Consider the following 25,826-nt stretch of genomic DNA (forward strand, 5'->3'; position numbering starts at 1 on the left):
ATGGATCTAAGAGTTATCGGACTTGTTGACTCTGGTATACTACACGGAGAACATGTAGACTCCTATGTTGCGGAAGTGAATTCTTACCTTCAGAAACAAATGATTGATGTGTCGGAAAGGAATATGTCTTTGACCGTGGAGACCTTGGCGGTAAATGACACCGTTGATGCTCTGGATGATTTGCTTCTCCGGATAGAGAATACGTCGAATATTTTGGGTAGGTGTATATGCAATACAAGAGGCCCATTGGGCCTGATTATATGAGGAAAAGACAAGAAATTGATACTGGTAGTTGAAACATTTTCTTATAACTTAGACTTAGCTGGAGCGGCGATTAATTGTAATATTTTCTCATTATTTTTACGAGTTGTCAAGACTGTTTGACTGGACATTTTCAAGTCATAAGTTCAAGTTTTCATCAGCAGAAACTGTTGGTTTGTGAAATACATTTTCTTTTTGTTTTCTTTTCTACTTATTTTTAATGACGGTGAAATTATATTTCAAATCGATTTCCATAAACCCAACATTTCCAAAATTTAGAGCAGAAATTAATCAATTTTTGTGTATATACCGCCTTATATTTTATTTTTAGAAAAGTACCACAAGTATATGAAGAGAGTCTTTAATATGGTACAAAAGATGCACAAGTGAATAGCACCTTTTCATAATAAAGAGTGAGATACAGTAGAGCTAAACAATGAATTTAACTGTATCAAGGCATGTAACCCAACAATGTTAATACAGATAAAGGAACGAATCTGTCAAAACGTAGGTACAAGTTGTTGTATTAACGATTTGCATGCCTTGAATAAACGTGTATTATATTTATAGTTTAAGTCAAGTTATCTTTCAACAGCAATATTCTCTGACCTGGGGGATGGTTCGTCATTGAAAGACAAATTGTCGGATCACCTATCCAAGGAAGGAATTCCTCTCCTGGAAATGTACCCGGATGTACAACGTATTACAAAGTAAGAGCTAACTAATTCTATATACATTTTATGTTCTGATTTCTACATCTTTAATATAATCAACACATTCAATTACTGCAATGACAGGTACCTTACTTTTGTGTCAGATCTAACTCTAATAAGTACACATTGTATGTTCTGATTTCTCCATCGTTAATATAATCAACACAGTTAATTATTGCAATGACAGGTACCCTACTTTAGTGTCTGTGACGATGCTAGTTAATGACGTCACGTCCACCATGGTACGGCTTTTGACCTATCTACGTTGGAGTTACGTGCAGGCCGTTTTCCAGGATACCTCTTACTTCTCGAATGTCCTAGAACACGTGAAAACAGAGGCTGGACATTCAAACATATGTATACTCAAGTCATTCGTCATCAGTCATGACGTCACGACAACAAAGATTTTGGACACTATACAGTTTCTGGAAAGAGAATACAACACCAGTGGCGTCCTGTTGCTGATGGACAACGTGCTGACTAAGTATGACAATCTGTGGATAAATTAAAAGTTATATTCATCGTCATTCGTATCTCATCAAAATATTGATAATTAAATCTCCATATATGGTACATACACTATTTTTTTCTGTCTTTATTTTACTTATTTTAATTTATCTATTTCCATTTTTTGTTTGTTTTTTTTTCAGCTTTTAATAAGCTGCTGGCAGATTCTGAATTGCTCATTTCATTGATTCTCCTCAAAAGTCTAGCCAAAGCTGAAAACATACATCATTTTAACTACTATTGAGAACCTGCTATATCATCGTATCATCTTAATTTAATATCGATAATCCCATAATTCCCATACATTTGTAACATGGAGGAAATTATTATCTATTTTAAAGGTAGATTAAACAACTTCTGTACCCTTTTGCAGACGATTCATTGAAACCGTGAAGAAACATGGCAGTTCGACGCTCTTCCATTTCATCACCATTGGTAGCTTAGATGACACTAGCGTATCTCCGCCGCTAGGTGAGTCACAGTAACGATATTGTTAGTCCCAATGATAAGTTTGTGTTACGATGGTATTATTTGATTATTTCCATGGCAACGACAACAACATGAACATACCCCAAAGAGAAATATTATCTTTGTGTTCCATCATAATGGAAACTATTTTCTATGTAAATCTGACATTACTTTAATTGTGATGATGATAGATTTGTCTATAAAGCAGACCAGAAAACGCCAGATAGTTACATTAGTGTAGTATGTTGTTTGAGCTATTTTCAGTCTATTTCTCCTTTGTTTACAGGCACCTTGGCGATCAGCAGAGAATGGACTCACACTAAAGTACCAGGATATGGTCAGTACATGATATCATACGGTATAGGGAATACCATTATCTTGTCACAGATACCAAGGCAGCATATTCACAGTTACCATGGCAACATATGTCACAGTTACCAAGGAAGCATGGTCACAGTTACCAAGGCAATATATGTCACAGTTACCAAGGCAACATATGTCACAGTTATCAAGGCAACATGTCACAAATACCAAGACAGCATGGTTACAGTTACCAAGGCAACATATGTCACAGTTACCAAGGCAGTATAGTCACAGTTATCATGGCAACATATGTCACAGTTACCAAGACAGCATGGTTACAGTTGCCAAGGCAACATGTCACAGATATTAAAACAGCATGGTCACAGTTACCAAGACAACATATATCACAGTTACATGTTCCAAGACAACAAGAAAATATAGAACAGTCAGAACGATTTAGACTTCAGGATAATATTCCGTATTTCGACATCGAAATCAATATAAAACATATAGATAGATTGACTGTAAAAAAACACACAAATTAACAAATAATTAAACTCAATATCAAGACATTGAATCAAACTAGCGTCATTATCTCTAAACATCGAAGCCGTCAGGTGACCAAATGACCGCCAGTGATCACCCACATCAATTCTGTCTTCTCAACATCTCTCTTACCATGTTTTGATAAATGGAATCGTAACCTGGTCTTAACACTGTCTAATAGAAAATTGTTACTAATCTTAATTTCTGTGTATTGAGTGCATTAATTTTGATGACATGACATCATGATTACTACTTAGGTTGTCTATATCTGGTGAAGTTGATCGTTATATAACCTATGGCGGTATATGATTTATAATATCATATTATCATTTTGATATGCTTATCGTGCAAAACGTTGATAACTGTAGTATTGATATCCACTTCATCATCATCGTTGAGCATAATAAAACGATCATGGTAGTCATGATATTTGCCAAACATCTATATTTATCTGTATTCCCAGGAAACATCTTTTGTATGTTTGGCATATGTTGGAGCAAGGTCCAATATATCTGTATGTACTCGATGTAAAAAACATGGAAGCGCTACGTTGTTATTTTAATACAAAATATCACAAAAAAAACTTTATATTAACAGCGCATTTCATAAACGTTTTTATTTATTTATTTATTTTTTTTTTGTAGTGAGAAATGGCACTTTGGAAAGTACTTCGTTAAAGAAGACTATTCAGGTTTTACTGCATGGAGTGGACGCGGCGATGTCTGATATTTCTCGCTGCCTGACAGGAAATACTAGCGTTATTCCAATGAACTGTATTCGAATGTCTCTGCTAGACGTATTGCGGGAGGATATGGGCAATATATCTGTATACAGCTATCAAGGAAATATCAGCACAATGGCGTGGATCAAAGTAAGGCGGGTTACAAATACATGAACAGTTTTTCTTTTGTTTGCATAGTATTTATAATCAAATATAAATTTATCACATAATTACCTTGTTGATTGTGTAATAACATACAACACATTTCTTGTTTTGTCATTACGCACCTGTTGTATACCTAACAGAACTGTGATGAGCTTCAGGTCTCCTTCCACTGTTTCAATTGTGACAGCAGAGCTTCATGGTGCCATATGCATTATGACGTCTTCAAATATATAGAATGAGAACATCACTATCTTACATTTTGCATATCAGTCTAATTACACTAATAATATGATACATAGAATCATTTACATTTCAAAAGAGATTTTCAAAATTTGCCAAAGTCTCGAAAAATTGGGAATTCTCAGATTCGTCTAATAAATTTCATATAAATGGACAAGAATGTATAAAGATCCCCTATATATAAATTAACATGTCAGTTTATGAAAATAAGCTTAAAGCTTGTTGCCATGTGTAACATTATCTGTACCTGAAGAACACTCCGCTGTGATGCAACTAGTCGCAGTGTAAAACGAAGGATGTGATAGAGTATACGTATCCGCAGATATATCGATTCCCCATTAGTTAGATAGAATAAGGATATAAGTTTATAGGATGATTTGATGCTATCGATAGATCATACATACTTACAGACTTCCTTGCTTCTTTACCTTTTAAAAGCATACACGCATACCTCATTGCTTCTTTTCTTGTCAAGGGCATACACACGTACAGACTTCCTTGCCTTTCTCTTGTCAAAAGCATACATGTTTACAGATTTCCTTGTTTCTTTACTTGTTTAGATCATACATACTTACAAAACTCATTGCTGCTCACTGCCATCATTGTTTCTTTTCTTGTTATAAGTATACATACGTACTGATTTCCTTGCTTCGGGTGGAGTAACTGGTTTAACTCATTGTACAAAAGAAAGAAATGAAGAACGCGTTTTAGTTGAAACCTATAGAATATAGAAAGCAAGAAAACAAAAACAAAATTTAATTATGCATTTTCATATTATATATTTTGTGTTGTAGACCATGACAGCTGCAAACGACGAGTTAAAGGTTATATCTCATATCATTTTCTACGACAAAGACACCACTCCTTTTGATAACCATGTCGTTTCGACCAGTCAGCCATATCGCTGGGAATGTCGACGTAAAAATAGGGTTGATGGTCTGCACGTGTCCGGACATGCAGATGTGTACCTGCTTGCTGTCTTCCCAATGCACGAGCGTGCTAATACACCAAATGGATGTGGTGACCTTGACCCAGATCAGGTCGTTCTAGCAGAAGCAGCTGTCTACGGCATTGACGTCATTAACAATGATATGGCTATTCTTCCTGGTCTGTCTCTAGGATACGTCATGATAGACAGTTGCTCGTTACCTGCCCGTACAATATTCCAACTAGAACAGGTATACAGTGGTAATGCTTGGAACGGAATCAATTTTCATGCCATGTCTCAAATATTTGGAGCAGTTGGTTTCACACGTCATGATGAATATACACCTTTGGCCGGTTATCTCCATAGTAAAGATCTACTTACTATCAGCGCGACAGCGATCGATTCTGATTTAAGTAACAAAGAAGTCTATCCAGATTTTATGAGAATGGTACCAGATCAACGGGAAGAAATAAGCGTCATGTTTCAGGTACTTAAGGCATTTGGCGTGGAACACATTGGCATTGTGTACACAGAGGTCCTCCTTAATGATGCTAGCTCTGTTGTTGTAATGGACACAGCCGCCTCTTTCGATATATCAGTTGTCTATGGGATGCGCATAACGGAGGACATCAGTCAGATTGATTCCTCAATGGATTACTTAGTAGATGAATTCATAGCAAGAAATCTAAACTCAACAAGAGTGTTGGTTACATTCGCAGAAGCTGAGGTGTTATTGCCGTTGTTTCGAGCGATGGAGAGACGAAATGTCGAAAATGTCATGTGGATCGGCGACAACTCATGGTTTATGACTTTACACGACGATGATCTGTTATCATACTCTAATTTGTTACAACAGGCATTCGTGGTAGGCATACCTACATACCCAGTTCCTTCATTCAATGAACATCTGACACGGATGCAGAAAAACAACTTTACGTCCGACACGTACACAGACGAACTTTTCAAACTCATAGACAAATGTAGCAACTACACTAAGGATGAAGTGACTTATAATATTTGTGATAGGATACATTCTGATATATTTAGCCACAACGATGCTTATTTAGTAATTGATTCAGTTGAAGCACTGGCAAGGAGTCTGGATGAGGTGATTCATCAAACATGCCCTTTAGGAGATTTCTGTCAAGACGCTAGGAATAATTTAGCAAATCGGCTTCAGGAAAATATTTTCCAAAACGAGTTTCTTGGTTCAATTGGGAAGAACATTCGTTTTGACAGCAAAGGAAATGGTCCAGCATCATTCGGAATTTATCAAGTTATCTTTGATCAGGAGCTAAAAATCAACAAATACCAGAAGGTAACGCCGTGAACATTTCAGATATCAAGATATTCGAAGTGAAATTTACCGACACATATAAGTCGATTTGTGGTATTTTGTATATTAACTCGAATAATAACAGGAATGTTAACTTAGTAAGAATCTTTTGACATATGTTAACCAAGAAATGTTGCGCAGAATATTACCTATGTATTTATATATTTTAGGATATATCATAATGAAAAATACGGTAAGAAAATCGCGAATTGATAAAACTTGTGAGAGATATAATGATAGAGGAAAATAGTATGGAAACGCTTTCAGATTTTTATTAACGTTATCATATGATTGCACATGATTTTGTTTCATTCCTCCAGGTTGGTTCCTTTGAAGACGGGTCACTCAGCGTGACTAGGGATCTTTCCATTTCGCCGATTATGAAAATATCAGATTGTGATTCTAATCCATGCGCACATGTGCCGCCCGAGATATTTGGTAGACCGTACATCTATATGGACGGTGATCCAATGTTATACGGTTTTGTTAAATTGTACAAGTACAAGGGTGACGACTGTTCAGACGAAGTGAACAGCAATGGATATCAAGCAATGAAAACAATGATATGGGGAGTAACTGCAATCAATAACAGTACCGCTTTACTACCCAATGTGACACTTGGTCTAGCAGTTTTTCCTACTTGTGGTATCCCCACAAAGACGAAAAATATTGTACAAAGCGCCCTAAAGCCAAATTTAGTTCTGTCATCAAGAGGCCTACCTCCAAATGCCACTATTCTTGGTATCGTCGGAGGTGAAAATATTGGGGATGCTATTTCTATGGAAACTGCAACACGAACAATAGATGAAGATATTCCAGTTGTAAGTGTATTCTATATCTATATTTGTATTTATAACACTGGAGTTGCCACAGATTACATATTTACGGGAAGTAACTCTTCATAAATGCATTATTTAATACTAATTGGCAATCTTTAACACGCTAACACAATAAGTTCATACACACGAAATAGGTATTTAGTCTTCAATTTCTGATTTGAAATAATTTGTTATTTTCCAGATTATCTCCTCTCGTGCCGATATTGACGACAATCGAGAACACCCACGCTTGTTCATGACAATGCCTTCTCCATTTGAGGAAATGGACTATATTGTTGAACTATGTTTGCAACTAAAATGGACTTATATCCATGTCATATCCGATCCGTTCATGGACAGTGTATTGAAGTACTTTGCAGATTTATCCGAAGTAAATGGCATATGTATAGCTAGTAGAAATGTTTTAGACATTTCTGCTTCAACCGAGATTACACGTTCTACCTTAATCAACATGACAGAGATAGAGGGCGCCACTGCAGTAATATTACTTGCATCTTCAAACACCATCAAACGCGTTCTAACGGTATCGCGCGAGTTAAACCTATCAGGACGCCTGTTCTTCGTTCTTCCTTTCGAAATATATAACTTGGAGCACCATCTGTCTGAAAATGACATAGGTAGGAATGAAACATTTTATTCATCCTTATTCAGAGTCTCAAACGTAGTACAAAGTATCTGCTATGTTTTACTGTAAACGCAGGAATAGTCTAGTTTTCCGTGATGTAAAAAATTACAAATTACACTATTATCAAATTTACCCCAAAATGAGAATGTTGACATTACTTTGGGGATGATATTGAAAACGGTTTTTTCATTTTATTACAGTAGTAAAAATGTACATGTGGCTTTAAAAAATATCTTTTATTCTCTAGGTGTGCTTTCCACCCGACAGGATATTCAAATAAATGAACAGTTCATGAACTACTTTTTAGGCCTTAACATCAAGGACAAAGCTAATGATCCCTGGTTTGCAGATTTCTGGCAGCAAGCGAACGGCTGTAATTTGCATTTTTCTACAACCTATGATGTAGACTGCTCGTATTCAGAAAGCCTGTTAACAAGTAATGTGCATGCCAGCCCGTCTACCAACGGGATCTTGGATTCTGTCTTCGCCTTAGGCCATGCACTTCACGGTCTACTAGAAGATTGCAAGACGAATATTCAAGATTGCACCAAAGAAAATCGGACAAAATTCTACAATAATATAAACCGTCATCTCATTGCAGTTAACTTTACCTCGCCTGGAGGAACACCATTTAAATTCAGGGATAAAACTACCGTCTTCAAAGCTTTGATAGTGACAAACGTCCAAAAGAGTCCTGAAGGAGGAATCCGTTTAGTGGATGTACGTATATGTGTTCAGATTTCTATTTTTTGCTACTAATATTCTGAAACACATATTCAGAATGCGATGTCCATTTATGAACATGTTTATCTCTCTTTTTCCAAATGTTATTTCCTTACGAAATATTTATCGCCAAGAAGCTAAATTTTGATAACTGTATTTTTTGTTTGCTGCTTTTTTTTCACATGCCATGAAATCAAGTGTTGAACAAATATTTGAATTTACAGGTCGGTACCTTTGTAAACAAAAAGTTGACTCTCGATATGAGGAAGTTGAGTTTCTATAGAAACGGTGTACGTGTCAAACCAGATTCCATATGCCAAGGCGATTGCAGGGATTGCATGGATCCTTATTTTGTGAATGAGTATGACGCCCGCGTGACATCATTGCGATCAGCTGGTCCTATTCTTCAGCACAAAATCTTCACTGCACTTGGCGTTATAGATATTATCTTGGTCTTGATTTCTTTTATGTTTATTGGAATAGCGACTAACATTTTGTGTAAGTTTTACACACATAAAGTATTTAGCCTCTGTGCGGATGCTGATACTGGAATTTTGTTGGGCTGTGTTCTCATGTCCTGTTCTAGCTTCAGCTACCTGTTCACTCAGACCTACCTGATGTGTACTATACAACTCGGTGCCCCAGGTAAGATTATGTTTGACAGATGTAATCTTAAATTGGTATATTGTACATAAACAAATCAATTGAAAACAAATACCGACATATCAGCAACAGAACTCAAGTTCGGCCAAATTAGGCAAAATATAATCAAAAGAAATATTTCCACAAAGACCTCTGAAAAAGTAAAATGAGTAAGGCCATATGTTTTGTAAGGGGGGGGGGGGGGGTGCTTCCTCTACTAATCGACGGCACCTGCCATACAAAATTGATTACTATAAATGTTCTTTATATAGCGCAGTCAAATCTAGCCTATTGCCACTGTTTAGCAAATTAGATTCAACTGCATATACGCAATATATATACAGAAATTGCAAATATGGTAATGTAGCACAGTTCTTCCAGGTTTCTTAAAACCTCTTAAAAGTTATTTGAGAGATAAGAATAAGAAATTACAATAAGCTATTGTCTCACTTTATAGGAATTGAAGTAAAATAATTATGTACCTTTCCTTATTTTCGATTGAATTAGATTTGAGAAGCTGTAAATTCTATTAAATGTGACATAAGCAATGGCCTTGTTTTTCAATGGTCGAATTTGCTGGCCTTTTTGGCATTTTCTTTCAACCAAAAATGTCTTTCTCATCTCTACAGTTTCCCCTTTTCCTGTAGTCAGAAACAGTCTATCATATAACCTTAGTACTTTACCTACCTTCAGATCATCAATTCACAAGGACTAATTGTGTTAAACGAAATGGAAAACTCGATGTGAAGAAATGTGAATTTATATATGTCTACATTGAAATTTAATTCTTTTCGATTATTCAATATTTTGCAGCTCTCTCGTATGTTATTTGCATCGCATCATTCATAGTGAAAATCAACAAGACCGTCTGTTTACGTTCCTACCTTGGCCTACATAAAAGCAAAGTACCGCGTTGGGATTTCGCTATGACGTATATACCGTTTTTGTTGGTTCCCACAATTATTGCATTTAACAATTGGCTGCAGAATGAAGTCGTCAAGATCAATTCGACTGTCCCGGGTATTCGGGAAATATTGAATATTGATGACGTAACCATCACCTGGAGTTGTAGTTTTGATAGGTAAGTCATTTTCCTAATCTTTGAAGAATCATTGTATTCTGAAAATGAATCAGTATTATATATAACTGATCGAACAGGACGTTATTTGATGAATACTGAATTATGTTGAATTATTTAACTGTTGTTAATCCATGGTTATTTGGACTTATGGATTATCCCTTGTCCTGTGATAGTATAAAAACAGTCGTCAAGAACAGTAGGTTCATTGAAGGAAATGTCAGTTTTATGTCCCTAATTCCTTCTACAATAATTTCTTAATGTCAGATATATATATATACTTACTTAAGCTTCTACGGAAAATTATTATTGTGGAAATAGACGAATTTTAACTACAAGAAGAAATGGAATGGAAGCAAGCTTGGTTCTCCATCTATTCCCGACTTATCTGAGTTAAACTTTGGTTACTAATTTTTTATTCTCATTTTCCTTACAGGGGACTTTATTCTGTGTATATGACAACATTTTGGTTCGTGACTATAGAAGTCTTTATTGTCACTCTTTCGTACAAACTTCGATCTAAAAAGGAGCCGGAAGTTAAACAAGTTATGTGGTCTTCTACAATTAGCCTCCTTTTCATCGCTGGGTCTACGGTAGTACTAATGCTGACTGGTGACGTAGAAATTTACGGCATATTGATGTGCTGTATTCTCAACTTCAGTTCAATGGTTTTTGTTTGTGCTAATTTCCTCCCTGTAGTTCTTATATTGATGACAGAGGAACAGCAGGAACATGACTTTTTAAACCTGATGACAAAGGATAGAGTGAACCGCATGGTACAGTTTTGGCGAGATCGAAAATCGGTGAAAGTAGAAATCACAGGTATGGTGCCTTTTCTTGCTTATTTTTCATTTAGATCAGTGTTTTAAGGAGAACCTTATTATTTATTTTTAGGTGTTTTGTTTATTGTTTTTTTTTATCATAAGATATTTTAATAGCATTTGGGAATCACGAGTCTTCTTACTACTCTTATGTCAATAGTCACAGCAATGTCTTGTCATTCGGATACTTATTTCAATAAGATACACCATACATGCTCAGTTTTGTTTTGTTCCCAGATGATTGCAAAAAAGGTTATGCAAAGTCGTTATGGAATCATGGATTAGAGATTAGTCGGAACAGGTCAACAGCCATGGCTGAGGAAGAGGTCTGAGATAAATTTCCCGGTAACTTTCAAATATTTTTAAAAATCATGTGATCATCAGAAATGTGTGATCATTGGTTTCTGATTTTCTTTTATCATGGTTTGAAAATATGTTATCCTTGTGAATGAAAATAGCGTACGCTATGGTTACATGATATATCGTCATTATACCACTCTGTTCTGGAATTCCTCTTGGCACACTTTGTTCATATAACTGACATAATTCATACGGGTTTGTTTAACTTAATTCTATCACTAATCATATCTTACGCACTTTACTCGTGGGGTTCCACTGTTCATGTCTTTGTATAACTTTTTCTCGAAGACCTACAAATTACTAAACAAAATATTATTGCACGTTAAATGCGTGACGTGTACCCCTTAAATTTACAAGACACACACGTGATTGGCAGCTTTTAACACAGATGCAGTATTAAGGTTATATGAAAAAGGTTACGCCTCAAAAGAAAGCAGCTTTATACACAAGACACAAATATCGTAAGGTGTACTTATGCATATATACAGTATATTGTATATGTTACCAGTTGGTTTGAGAATATAGCAAATACACACTAGAAGTCATGCAGTGTTGATAAAAATCTAAAAATATATTTTTTGGACTTTATTGGTTTACTTTTATATCGTATTTTTGTCTGCATTACTGTGTAGTTCTGTTATAAAATGTTTGTGATACGTTTAAATAAGGGAAGTAACTCTCTTATGACAAACATTATACTCATGTTTGATAACAACATCGCAGAAACAGATGTTACTGATTATTCCCCGGCATGAAGATGTCACCAACTATTTATCAGATTGAAGGCAAATGCGAATTCGCATCTGCCCGATCACTTCTCTGGCGGCCGCGAAAATGGAGGGGTATCATGGTACGGCTACATCATGTCCCAATGTATCTAAAGTGAGTCCGCACTAGACTCTATGCGTTCGGTCTGCGAATGTGGCGGCTAGGAGTTTACTCAAGATTTGATAGGCGACGTTGTTTAGACGAATAGAATGGATTGTTCGGTAAGGCGTTTCTTACTGCACGTTGGAGAAAGACCCTCTTTTCCGATGTTATCATCGCGAATAATTCAGATTCGCGTGTGATAAAGAATGGCCCGTTTGGAGGAGAATTAATTACGCTAGATGTAGAGAATACAAAAATATTTCAACTTTCAAATCTGTCATCTGTAGAGATTACGTCCATGCACCGTATGTGGTTCTTTTCGTTTAAAACAGTAGATGCCATTTGTAGTCAGTTCCATAAACAAAGCACCCAACTACCTTATGTATAGTGCTCTGAACTGGGACTAAGAAGAGAGTTATGGGAAGAGTTAATCAATATAAGACTCAACGAATTTCCATTTTAAGTTAACAAGTTTGCATTGGCACTAACTTATGAAATGCTTATTATGGGAATTATCATCTTTGTTAATGCCATGCAAAATGTACATATAGTAACTAAACAGAATGAGAGCATGCTACATTGAGGAGTCATTTGTAAAAGGATCAAAGATTTACTAAAGACATAATGAAATAACACATTTTAGTCTGAGTACGAATTAATGAGGTATAACACAAATCCTCCTTGGTTCTTTTTAAAGGGGTCTCCGGTATATATTACTTTTTTTTCGTCTTTTGCTCTAGTTTTTTTGAATTTGAATTTGGATCTCTCTATCCTTTCGAATCGGGTTGTAGAGGAGTTTGTGTGCTGTTACCTGATCTTGGTATAGCATGCATATTTCCGTGTTCTTATTGCAAAACATGAATATCCAAGTCAAACATTTAATTGATTGTGAAAGTCAAAGACGTGTTGTTGTAGTTGTGACATTTATTTCCATTTTAAGAACGGATAACATAAATATTATATTGTAAAAAATATATATTATAATAAACAAACGCAGTAACTTCTGTATTTGTGTCACATTACATGTGATTCTATTATCACTGATATTACATTTTTTCGTGCATTTTACTTGCATCGTAACAGTCAATCACAGCATTATGCTTTCGTTCTTCATGCGTCACTGATGATGTCAACAGTTCTTCTTATTGCTTCACAGACGTTTCATACCATCGCTGTTAACTACGAAATGGTGCATTTTCAATACGAATCTTCTCAAACACATTTGTTCGTTATCATTTTCCACACTATTCTAAGTGTTCCAATCACACATTCACTTTCACAATTTAAGCCCACTGTATACTTCTCGATAAAATGTTTCTTCTAAAATAATTATACTTTTTTATTAATCAGTTATATTACGAAGATCAAGACAAATTCTATGCAATAGGAAGCCTCTTTTTCCCATGGGATTTTTTTTTTTCAAATTTCGTCGAGAAAACGTTATGTCTCTTTAATGATCAACATTTCAAATTGGGATCGTGTAGTTCCTGCCATATCTTCATGATTTCCTCTCGTGTGTTATCATGACCGACTATGGTGTTTTTGTAGGTGCAACCCGTCGGTGATCTGTGGGAGTATGTAAACCCGTTGTCGTGTGCAGCGACGGCACCTATCTTCCTTCTACACAAACCAGTTATATACACATCTTCCAGCCAGAATAATGGTATTCTCAGCGATGCATGGTAAAGTTTAGAAACAATATCACTGGAAATGACGTAAGCTGTTCCGCTCGTATATGGAGGGTAGACTGCTTCCTTGAACATATGTTGTGGAGTGTACCACTTTGAGGCGGGGTTTTGGATAGGACGAGCGCCATGATTTACAAACCCTATCACACTATTGGTTAAATGTTTATGCTTCAATACACCGATAAGATACGGAACATTTATGAACACATCGTCATCAGCTTTTAAAACATATTTTACCCGACTGCAATATGTCATAGTCCATTTTAGTATCGCCACTGATTTCAATGATAAATTTCTGTAGGAATCGACGAAATCTTCCTGTACAATATCATCGAATTCTGTGTTTTCCTTGTTGATTTTTAATTGAATTGTTTCATTGTTAATCTTGCCTAAAAGAAATATAAGTCTTACTTCCTGATTGTGTTTGGCTATCGATCCCCAAGTGTTTCTTATAACTTCCCTATGTTTAAAGTTAGCCGGGGCAACACATACGGTAATCAATAAAAACACATCTGTCTTATTTCTACTTTTGCATGTGTTATTACCATGAAAAATGTATCGAAAATTATGAGGATTCACTTGAGCTTCCGGAGCACTCGTAGGTGAAACAGAAGGTTTGATTGTACGTGTGGTTGGGAAAGCAACACTGCTTGTAACATCATTCATTGTAGAATGCAAAACAGGACGTATTTGCATATATGGAAGTATAGTTGGGCTGTATAGACGTACACTTCCGTCAAAACTCTCGATATACCACATCATATAGGACATTAATGTGAATGACATTAGAAGTAGGAAAAGGCCATTCCGGTATCGAACTCCAAAGTGATTCCCAACACCTTCGTCCTTCACTGCTTTCATACTAGTTCTATCTGCAAATGATACAAAAGATCTTTGTTAAAAACAGAAATAAAGTAAAATTACTATACACGCCAAAATACAAAACCTCATAGTGGAAGGATTCTTTTTCATTTTACGTCTTCATTAATTACGGGTCACCAAAGGTCACAGGTTATATAAATTAGATAGGTCATCAATATCAATAAACTTGACTTCTCCACTATCACATCACGTATTAAACAGGTTCTATAAAAATATCTCTTGAGCGATATCAGTAGACAATAGCAGAAATGTTATATATATCAATGCAGGTAACAGAAAACTGTTTTTCACTTCAGTGCCCCCCATCCCCTCCGTCACACGTCACATCCTTCAAGAAAATTTATTGGTGATTGTAATGATCAAATGCCTTAGTTCATGATCTTATATTGTTATTCTGTTTCCAAATATTTATACAATCAGAAATGTTTCATTCACTAGATTCTTTTTTCATCCGATGGACATGTGTTTCATTTATGTTATAAATCACTATCAGAATAGAATGATTTTTGTTTTCCATATATAACATTGCATTCGTTGCCCCCGTGATTGGGGGGATGACCATTTGCTAATCAGCTGTCATGGACTTTCCTAGTCTGTATATCACCAGTGGAAAGTGATACGTCACAGATGCAGGATTTATATTTTCATTGAATTAATACATTAATGATGTAAAACTCAAGATCTACGGGAAACTCGGTAAAGCTGTGTTGTTCCGCCAATACAATGCCTCTCTTCAAAAGTCTGTTATTGCAATGGCTGTCATTAACGATTGTGGCTTAATTACTGTATAATGATAACGTCTATCACATCAACACATGCCGCAGTTTTTATTTACAAAAACTCACCAAAACGTTTCATACAAATATCATCATCCTGTCAGCAGGTAATGACACTGTAATAAAGCCATCACCTCATTTAGAATGTCATAGTATACTACATATATAGTCTCACCAATATATAGACGATAATTTATGGTTCCCGTGGTGTATTTCACAAGTTTGGAAGAATATCTATATCTTCACAGTTTTGACTGATCAAACTCAAAATATTCTGTCATCTTACGTATTTATCACATCCCTATATTTCACTTGCATATCTATATTTACATCTTGTGTATGTTTTATTCTATAATCACCAAAGTTAAGTATTGCATAATATCAGTTACTGACTTTTATATTTCATATTTCAGAATATTTTATAGTCTTGATTTCGATGACAAATGGAATTGGGCAACAGGCCGAGCCTATGAAAGCCTCTCCGTGACTTCAATTACATTGTTTTGAGTGTAGAAATATTTTCAATAAAAAGCATTTCCAACATAAACGAAGAAATTGCAAGTATTCCATAATACTATCTCAGAAAGCCAACATACCTACCACGTCCCGATACACAATATCATCTTAACACGACATGGAGAAAGATTTGAAGTTACAACACCTGTCATCACAAACCTATTCTGTGTTCTGTTGAACACTCTGCCATAGATATATATGATAAACACTGAAACATAAAGTCTGTGAACTTACGAAATCTGACAAGTACGGTGCGAGCAACATTCAAAACTCGTTTCAGACACATCTGGAGTTTTTAAAACACGAATGAGCGTGACAGCTTACTGCATTGTATCATAAGGGCCCAGTTAAAGACAACCGTGACAAAGCAATACTCTGAATGACACATTTCAACCTACATATAGGATAAAGTACACATGTATGAGTTACTTGAGGTCGGTCGATTACGTTCATTCTGTAAAGAGTAGATTGGAATCAATACTTTTAATAGGACGGTCCTTTAATGGACTCTAGTTTAAAAAAAACCACTTGGTAGAAACAACACAGTTTATTATATCAACAACGCTTATTATAACAACGGAGCTTAATATATTAACAGAGCTTATTATAACAACGGAGCTTAATATAACAACAAAGCTATTAAAAACAAGAGAGCTTAATATCTCAACACAACTTATTATAACAACACTGCTGAATATATCAACACAGCTTAATATAACAACAGAGATTGATATAACAACAGAGCTTATTATATCAACACAGCTTAATATAACAACAGAGATTGATATAACAACAGAGCTTAATGCATTACTCCAAATTAGACGCATCAACACTCTACTTACTCTAGTAAGTATCTTATCAAAATGGAAAAATATATTTATGTTACTAACAAAACATTTTGACTTTCAGAGTAATAATATTATTGTTTAAACCGTGATGGTGTTTTCAAGACCAGTTACCTGTACCAAATTGAAGCGTTTTAATTGCAGCACTTACTAGAAGTTACAAACAACAACATATAATTTAGTTGCAATCATTTTAATTTTGCATACTCTTCCTTACAAATAAATGGTGAAGTCAAAAATAAGTGAAGAATTTGCTGGAGCTGCTGGCACTTGCTTGACTTGAATGTTCCAGTTTCATGACACTATGTCTATGCAACAGCAGTCCTGTTATGATACCTGAAGTTAGCATTTAGAAAAAAAATATATAAAAATATAAGTATCATTTTGAACACTTATGAACATTTCAATCAATACTTCATCACAAAACGGTTGAATGGTTGAATAAAATAGATATGCAATGTTCATTTCACAAGCTGTGTCATATCAGTAATGCATGTGCTAACAAATTTGTTGACAGAATTTATTTAGAAATATAGCTATCAAAATCATCAAATGTATAATAAGTCAGTTCCTATATGGTATCAATTCAGACGATTCAAATTTTACATGTGTACATAACAAAAAACAACACTTTACTGAAGTTCAAGTAAGTAAGGATTGAGAGTATCACTGTTATCGTAATACTACATTTATCAAACTACTTTCCTAATTAAAAAGGTTTCCAGATTATAGGGGTTGTTGAATCTTGACGTTCAAAATATAATGTTACTTCAAAGATGTATTTTCTGTATTATTATTTATTTTTTTCTTCGAAATTGTTTGTTCAGGATATGTACAATGAAATGGTCTAGTGAATGGTTTTCGACCATCGTAGGCTGAGGTTTCACTAATTTGGCTCCTCATAATCTAATACAACTTAACCAGTATCCACATTTTTCATTAATTGCCTTGACTATTTCAGCTGTCATTTTGTAAATAAATTGGCAACTAAAACGAATAAGTTGTAGATTAATTTTGGCAGAAGTTCAGAAAAAAAAACGATACAAGAACCAAACATCAAGGATGGTATCACCAGGAATCTGAATAAGACAGGAGCCATTTTGTTTAGGTTATATTGTACACCTCTAATCACCCTGCATTCATATGTCCCCACTCCCTTTATTATGTAAATGTAATAGCATCCCTACTATTTCTGATCGAGCCGGAAGGAACTGTTCCCTATAACTTTGTCCTTTCCATACAATAATGTGTATTTTGTGAATTCATCATTTGTTTATCCGAATTTGGAACAATATCTCTTACAATAGATAAATCATTTAAAATATATTGAGTACCTTACGACAAAAATGATAAAAAGAAGTTAGTTCAGAGGGGAAAAGTTACAAAACTTTTTTTTTATTGCTGACAAATATGCAGTGTCCTCAGACAACTGATATGTAATAAGTCATAATCAGGTAGAAAACTGCAGTAGATTTGACAGTGTAAACACATAGACGGAGAAAAATGCATGTACTTCGTCAGGGATGTATCACATACAGATGTATATAGCTACATGTAGTAACACCGGGCTTATCACAAAATAAGTCAGGTCACGTAAAACATGTGCTCGCTCCTCTAAATCTAAATTGATCACTTTGGACATACCAGAAAACAATAACTAGCCTTTTAAATTTAATACTCACCTATGCTATGATATGGTGGCAAGATGAACGCCCTGTTCATTTCTTTGCGGTGGACAGGTTTACCCCAATGACTCCATCATTTGCAAATATTGACAGGTTGAAATTTTCAGTCTGTCTTCAAATGGTGATAGAATTCCGCGAATGTGTGTAGTATAGGCTGACACGAGGTTGTTTGGATAGTATCGGATACATTTTATTTGTCAAATCAAATTATCTGCAGCGAATTATGTGAATGTGATTGAACATGCATACGATTTTGGATATTAGGTTTCCATATATTGAAATTCGAGTGAAATATCTCGTTCTTTATGAACATATATGTAGAATACAACCTGGACCCACCAATATACATTTACGTACACCGCACACACGACATCATCAATCCAAAATATTCTGGAAAGCAATGCCTTGTATATTCAACTAGAAAAATCGCAAGAAATATCTTTCAAGGCAAAATTTTCTAAGAACAACAGTTGTTCAACATTTTCTCTCTAAATTTGAGAGATATAATCAGTAGATCAATACCTCTACAAATAAGGGATATATGACTGTTTTCCCAACACCAACATCACAATGCGTAGAAATGCGTAGTTGGGAGTTAAGGGGTTAAACAATGAAAGTTGAGAGAAAAGCATTGTTAATTATCTGTGATTTTAAAACTAGCTTTTAAGTGTTAAGAATTAAATATCAAATGAAGTGAATTTGTTGTTAACCACAGAAGTACATTCATCGCTGTGTGCTCTTCGGAGAACTTGTCGTAAGCTGTAAGGAGTTGTTTCTTTTTATTATTATTTATAGCTTACGTGGGAAGAGAGCATAAGAAAGTATCTAATTCATATCTAGTCATAGTAATTTGTTCAGAAAGTCACATTTTTAAAATTCTCTCTCAAGTCAATGCATTTTTTAAACCATTTTATTTGTAATTTCAGCAGTATTTCATGTGTATCAGTTTAACAATAAATTATCCAAATACAGATCAAAGTTATTTGATAAGACATTATAATAAGGTGTACACGTGTAACATATTAATAAAGTTATCATTTTAGCCTGGGTCATTAACTTCCCGTTACTGAGCTTCTGTGTGTTGATCTTATTAACTTTTTTTCAAAGTTGGATGCTCGCATGGATTTGAGTTGTCCTCCTTTCATGAGACAGGACATGATACTTCACGTTGAACGTTCTTTTGAATATTGTAATTTCGCAAGCATTAAATCACCAACAAAACAATTTATAACATTGTAGTACTGGATGTACTTATCTTTACTACGGTTAATATTGAATTGCTGTGATGACTAACTTGTTTAAACAAATCGTTGACGTGCATTTTAGTTATATCATGTTTCGATGCTATCCATTCACTCTAATGCACCAACATAAACAACACCTATATACAGACAGCTTTCTGGTTAATTGTAAAAAAACAACAAACGGATACCTACATGTCAGGAAATGGACTAGAAAATATTATCAAAAACGATCAAGTTAATCTTTATGAAATTGTCAGCCCAATTTCTAAATCAAATGGAATATACGTGTAGCAAATGAAGTAAATTTTTCAAATACAAGGCACAGGGCGATTCCGTGAACGCTAGAGATGGCGTAATTATTATCACATTGGTAAGGGAGATACATCTAGTACGCGCTATCATTTTTTCATTTATTTATTGTAACCAGGTCGCAAATTGGTGACGTCATCAATTTTGAGACACATTTCACGAGACATTGATCGAGAAATTAATCGGTAAGCTTTCTTCCTGTCGGGATGAGATATTACGGTCCATAGAACAAACCCATTTAAGATTCTATCAAATTGCATCAAATTGAGATAGACAATGTGACTACGAAACTCCCTGCGAATGTACATCGAAGACATCAGAACAGTGAGAGGTACAGGTAAAACCTGCTCATGTGCTTATAGTGATTGTTACCCGACTAGGTCAAACGATAGCGGTGCTCGAAATGAGAAACTCATGTGACGTTTGCATAGAAACAGTTTAGCCTTCAAACATGTCCTGATTGAAATTTTGTTTAGGTAAAATATATTGATATACTTACTATTTTTATCCTCCCGGAAGGGTTTACTGTATCCTTCGTTCTGTCATTTATGTTTCCATGAAACGTTCACACCCTCAGCTGACGATTACCAGTCTGCATTATTTTAGATTAAAGCATTTTTCGAAAACAAGTCTTGACCGTAATCATGACGAATTATCCCTGTGTAGTTTACCTCACTGTTTATATCATTTCAGCACAGAACAGGTTGTACGCCACTCGTTAACCAATGCGACATATGTGTGGAAAGATAACAATGTTGACATAGTCGTGTGGCCTCCCCTTATCACTATACCACCCTGTGGGCTATCCCGGGAGCATTTCTGAATTACATGCGCAGTGTTTCTTATCGCACTAACCAATCAAGACTACCAACAAACCTGCTGATTTGAATCGAACCTCTGACTTTTACATAATAAAATTTTCATTTAAAATGCGGTTTGAAATATATTAGCAAAAAAAATTGATTTGCGGAGATTATTTCTTTAAAAGCAACCTTCTAGATTATAATACTTATTGTATTTTCTGAGAGCTCACACACACCTTTGCACACGCACTGAGAGGGGGAAAAGAAGGGCATTAGCTCTTGGAAATCAGAATGTGTGGCCCACGTCCGAATTCGTCAACATCCCACATACATTATATGTACCAATTGATAACGGCATTAACATACACCTGTATTTATCCATTAGTCTCCCCTATATCTGACAAAGTCATAACAACACAAGTGATTTAGTCAATGAAATGAACGTAAACACACATGCAAACCCTCCCTTACCCCAAAATCGTTCTCGTATACTCAAAAATACGTTACACCAAACTTTAATCGCTCCCGTACACTCAAACGTACGTTACACCAAACTTTAATCGCTCCCGTACACTCAAACGTACGTTACACCAAACTTTAATCGCTCCCGTACACTCAAACGTAAGTTACACCAAATACCAATCGCTCCCGTACACCCAAACGTACTTTATACCAAACACCAATCGCTCCCGTTCACTTAAACGTACGTTACACCAAACTTTAATCGCTCCCGTACACCCAAACGTACGTTACACCAGATTGTAATCGCTCCTGTACAACCAAACGTACGTTACATCAAATAATGACAGGATGGTTCAATCTATCTGAAAAATATCCGTTACGAGGGCGAGGTCAGTTTAGACCATTTAGTGATCAGCTTATTTTTCTTCAAAAGGACACCATTAGGACCTCTGCATAGTGATTTAGGATTTTTTCTTTTATCTGAATGCATTGGGGTGGGGGGGTGCAAGGGAGATGTCAACTTTTTAAATTATCAATTTTGTCTAGTCCCAGTTAGGTCTTAAGCATCAGGTCTTAAGAGTTAAGTTGATAATTAAAACTGATGATTAAGGATTCACAATTTATACTTAACCAATTCTAGCCCAACATGACCCAGGAGAACCTGGTCATGACACCTCTTTTATAGAAATCAGTCCACGCAGTGGTAAGTAATTAGCATAGGTATGATTTCTAGTAAACTGTAACAAAATCATTAAATGTGTGTAAGAGGTACATAATACAATGTAGCACAACTGAAAACATCTAATATAGGAGGTAATTTGTATATGTGAACACTCACTACACGATTTAAATAAGATAAATGTTTATTTTCCTATAAAATCCTTACAGGTGTCAATCTTTGCATTTAGGTCAATGATATGGAGGGATAGTTATATATCACATACAACTATATATTTACAACACTAGAAGTGGAAAGTGAAAAAGATATATTGCACATGCATTAGCAATACAAGAGATCGCTCTGATTTTATTCACTAGTCATGTCATTATCATTCTGATTGTTGCCAATGAAAAACTAAATGCTTTCAAGCGAAGTTAGACATTTGATAATAGCAATCTTATCTGTGTAAACAGATGTTTCATTCACTTGATTCTTTTTTCATCCGATGGACATGTGTCTCATTTATGTTATAAATCACTATCAGAATAGAATGACAAAGTGAAAATCGTCGAAATATTCACTATATCACTAACTATATATTTCTAACTACACGTATGACCTTTCTTGATTTTTGTTTTCGATATGAAACATTGCATTCGTTGCCCCCGTGATTGGGGGGATGACCATTTGCTAATCAGCTCTCATGGACTTTCTTAGTCTGTATATCACCAGTGGAAAGTGATACGTCACAGATGCAGGATTTATATTTTCATTGAATTAATACATTAATGATGTAAAACTCAAGATCTACGGGAAACTCGGTAAAGCTGTGTTGTTCCACCAAAACAATGCCTCTCTTCAAAAGTCTGTTATTGCAATGGCTGCAAATAACGATTGTGGCATTTGGATTGATAGAGCATCCGCCTTATTCGCCTGATCTCGCTACATCAGACTGCCATCTATTTCCAAAATTAATCAAGTCCATTTCCGGTACCCACATTCGGTCTGATGATGACGTCATACATGAAGTGGATAACTTTCTGAACGGTCAAGAAAAGAACTATAAAAGTGGCATTGATGCTCTTAAACATTGCTGGCAAAAGTTTATAGATACTGAAGGGGATTCTGTTGAAAAGTAATGTAATATGTCCGCCAAAAGTCAAACCCTGAAATATGAGGCTCACAACTTATCAATCAGCCCTCTTAGTATTAAAATGTTGCTGACGCTTATACCCAGAACATATTCGATGATTTACAAGCAACACAATTCTCCCTGGTATGATCTCTTAAGCAAGACTTCACACAGTTTAGCCATGAGACAAAATTAGTGACTGACTTATTTAAAATTCAATCATTCATTGTAGTCAAATTCCAGCGAACTCTCCTTTAACGTGTGCAGATGTGCTGCGAAATAATCAATTTCTAATAACTTCAAGTTGCCTTATTCACAAACAGAAAGCTATTTAATGTTTCATAGCTCATTAACTGAAAATGGCTGTGACGGCCATATTCTGGATTTGAACATAAAATTAGCAACGTTCATCCAGAATAAGCTACTGACCAAGCATACAAAGTTTCATCAATATCATTCGAACAGCATTTGGGTTATCAATTCAAAATAGAAAACTCAAGATGGAGGTTGTGGCGAGCATCATGGATTTTCACTTAAATAACTGTAGCAAATTCATCAGGACAGGACCTGGTGCTGATCATTTACTTATACCTAAAGGCTCTAGGCAAATTAATGATAATGTAATTGATTATTCATGCCAGCTGTTTTAATGTCAACCCAAGTGCGAATTGATCAAGGAAAACTTTCTTCAATTTTGTGACGTAAACGGTAGTGATAAGCTTTTGTATAAAATAGGGCTAACAATATAGTCCATAGAACTCTATAATTATCAATTTCTAAATTTGATACTTGTTAAACTTCAATGAAAAAATATCAGATTTCTGTACGTGGCTTAATTTCTGCATAATGATAAAATCTATCACATCAACATATGGCGCAGTTTTTATTTACAAAAAACTCACCAAAACCTTTCATACATGTATCATCATCCTGTCAGCAGGTAATGACACTGTAATAAAGCCATCACCCCATTTACATTGTTTTGAGTGTAGAAATATTTTCAATAAAAAGCATTTCCAACATAAACGAAGAAATTGCAAGTATTCCATAATACTATCCCAGAAAGCCAACATGCCTTACACGTCCCGATACACAATATCATCTTAACACGACATGGAGAAAGATTTGAAGTTACAACACCTGTCATCACAAACCCATTCTGTGTTCTGTTGAACACTCTGCCATAGATGTATATGATAAACACTGAAACATAAAGTCTGTGAACTTACGAAATCTGACAAGTACGGTGCGAGCAACATTCAAAACTTGTTTCAGACACATCTGGAGTTTTTAAAACACGAATGAGCGTGACAGCTTACTGCATTGTATCATAAGGGCCCAGTTAAAGACAACCGTGACAAAGCAATACTCTGAATGACACATTTCAACCTACATATAGGATAAAGTACACATGTATGAGTTACTTGAGGTCGGCCGATTACGTTTATTCTGTAAAGAGTATATTGGAATCAATACTTTAATAGGACGGTCCTTTAATGGACTCTAGTTTTTAAAAAAAACACCTGGTAGAAACAACACAGCTTAATATATCAACAACGCTTATTATAACAACGGAGCTTAATATATTAACAGAGCTTATTATAACAACACAGCTTAGTATATCAGCAAAGCTTATTATAACAACGGAGCTTAATATAACAACAAAGCTATTAAAAACAAGAGAGCTTAATATATCAACACAACTTATTATAACAACACTGCTGAATATATCAACACAGCTTAATATAACAACAGAGATTGATATAACAACAGAGATTAATGTATTAATCCAAATTAGACGCATCAATACTCTACTTACTCTAGTAAGTATCTTATCAAAATGGAAATATATATCTATGTTACTAACAAAACATTTTGACTTTCAGAGTAATAATATTATTGCTTAAACCGTGATGGTGTTTTCAAGACCAGTTACCTGTACCAAGTTTTAGTTGCAGCACTTACAAGAAGTTACAAACAACAACAAATAATGAAGTTGAAATCATTTTAATTTTGCATAATCTTTCTTACAAATAAATGGTGAAGTGAAAAATAAGTGAAGAATATGCTGGCTCTGCTGGCACTTGCTTGACTTGAATGTTCCAGTTCCATCACACTCTGTCTATGCAACAGCAGTCCTGTTATGTTACCTGAAGTTAGCATTTAGAAAAAAATGTTAATATAAGTATCATTTTGAACACTTATGAACATTTCAATCAATACTTCATCACAAAACGGTTTAAGGGTTGAATAAAATAGATATGCAATGTTCATTTCACAAGCTGTATCATATCAATAATGCATGTGCTAACAAATTTGTTGACAGAAATTATTTAGGAATATAGCTATCAAAATCATCAAATGTATAATTAGTCAGTTCCTATATGGTATCAATTCAGACAATTCAAATTTTACATGTGTACATAACACAAAACAACACTTTACTGCAGTTGAAGTAAGTAAGGATTGAGAGTATCACTGTTATCGTAGTACTACATTTATCAAACTACTTTCCTAATTAGAAAGGTTTCCAGATTATAGGGGTTGTTGGATCTTGACATTCAAAATATAATGTGTAAGGCTCACAGACTCAACCTGAAACAGTGAAAAAATTACAATAAAACAATTACTTTTCAATACACATGTTACTTCAAAGATGTATCTTCTGTATTATCAT

General features: G+C 35.0%; 2 protein-coding genes across 2 annotated transcripts in view; one reads left to right on the top strand and one right to left on the bottom strand.

Annotated features, from left to right (window-relative positions):
• On the top strand, nucleotides 1-14,336 carry LOC132554312 (uncharacterized). The gene is made up of 15 exons (XM_060218618.1): nucleotides 1-217; nucleotides 857-971; nucleotides 1,162-1,458; nucleotides 1,855-1,952; nucleotides 2,236-2,286; nucleotides 3,443-3,669; nucleotides 4,719-6,170; nucleotides 6,509-7,009; nucleotides 7,209-7,644; nucleotides 7,900-8,372; nucleotides 8,600-9,020; nucleotides 9,831-10,098; nucleotides 10,532-10,917; nucleotides 11,154-11,261; nucleotides 13,695-14,336. Exons 1-14 carry the CDS (start codon nucleotides 1-3, stop codon nucleotides 11,246-11,248), a joined length of 5,037 nt encoding a protein of 1,678 aa, XP_060074601.1. The 3' UTR covers nucleotides 11,249-11,261; nucleotides 13,695-14,336.
• LOC132554325 (beta-1,3-galactosyltransferase 1-like) overlaps nucleotides 13,604-25,826 on the bottom strand; it is a 22,663-nt gene continuing 10,440 nt past the window's right edge. Inside the window, exon 2 of the mRNA XM_060218631.1 lies at nucleotides 13,604-14,706. Within this exon, the coding sequence (XP_060074614.1) occupies nucleotides 13,604-14,706 (1,103 nt within the window). The remainder of the gene's footprint in view (nucleotides 14,707-25,826) is intronic.

The sequence above is a fragment of the Ylistrum balloti genome, unplaced genomic scaffold (genome assembly GCF_031769215.1).
Source record: "Ylistrum balloti isolate Yb309-2 unplaced genomic scaffold, AGI_CSIRO_Ybal_v1 Utg370392, whole genome shotgun sequence".
Classification (NCBI taxonomy): Eukaryota; Metazoa; Mollusca; class Bivalvia; order Pectinida; family Pectinidae; genus Ylistrum; species Ylistrum balloti.

Excerpts from the sequence above, each read along its gene's own strand:
- LOC132554312 (XM_060218618.1), top strand. The coding sequence starts at position 1 with ATGGATCTAAGAGTTATCGGACTTGTTGACTCTGGTATACTACACGGA. Across the intron at positions 6,171-6,508 it reads AAATCAACAAATACCAGAAG|GTTGGTTCCTTTGAAGACGG; the intron begins GTAACGCCGTGA and ends TCATTCCTCCAG. Across the intron at positions 10,099-10,531 it reads TGGAGTTGTAGTTTTGATAG|GGGACTTTATTCTGTGTATA; the intron begins GTAAGTCATTTT and ends TTTTCCTTACAG.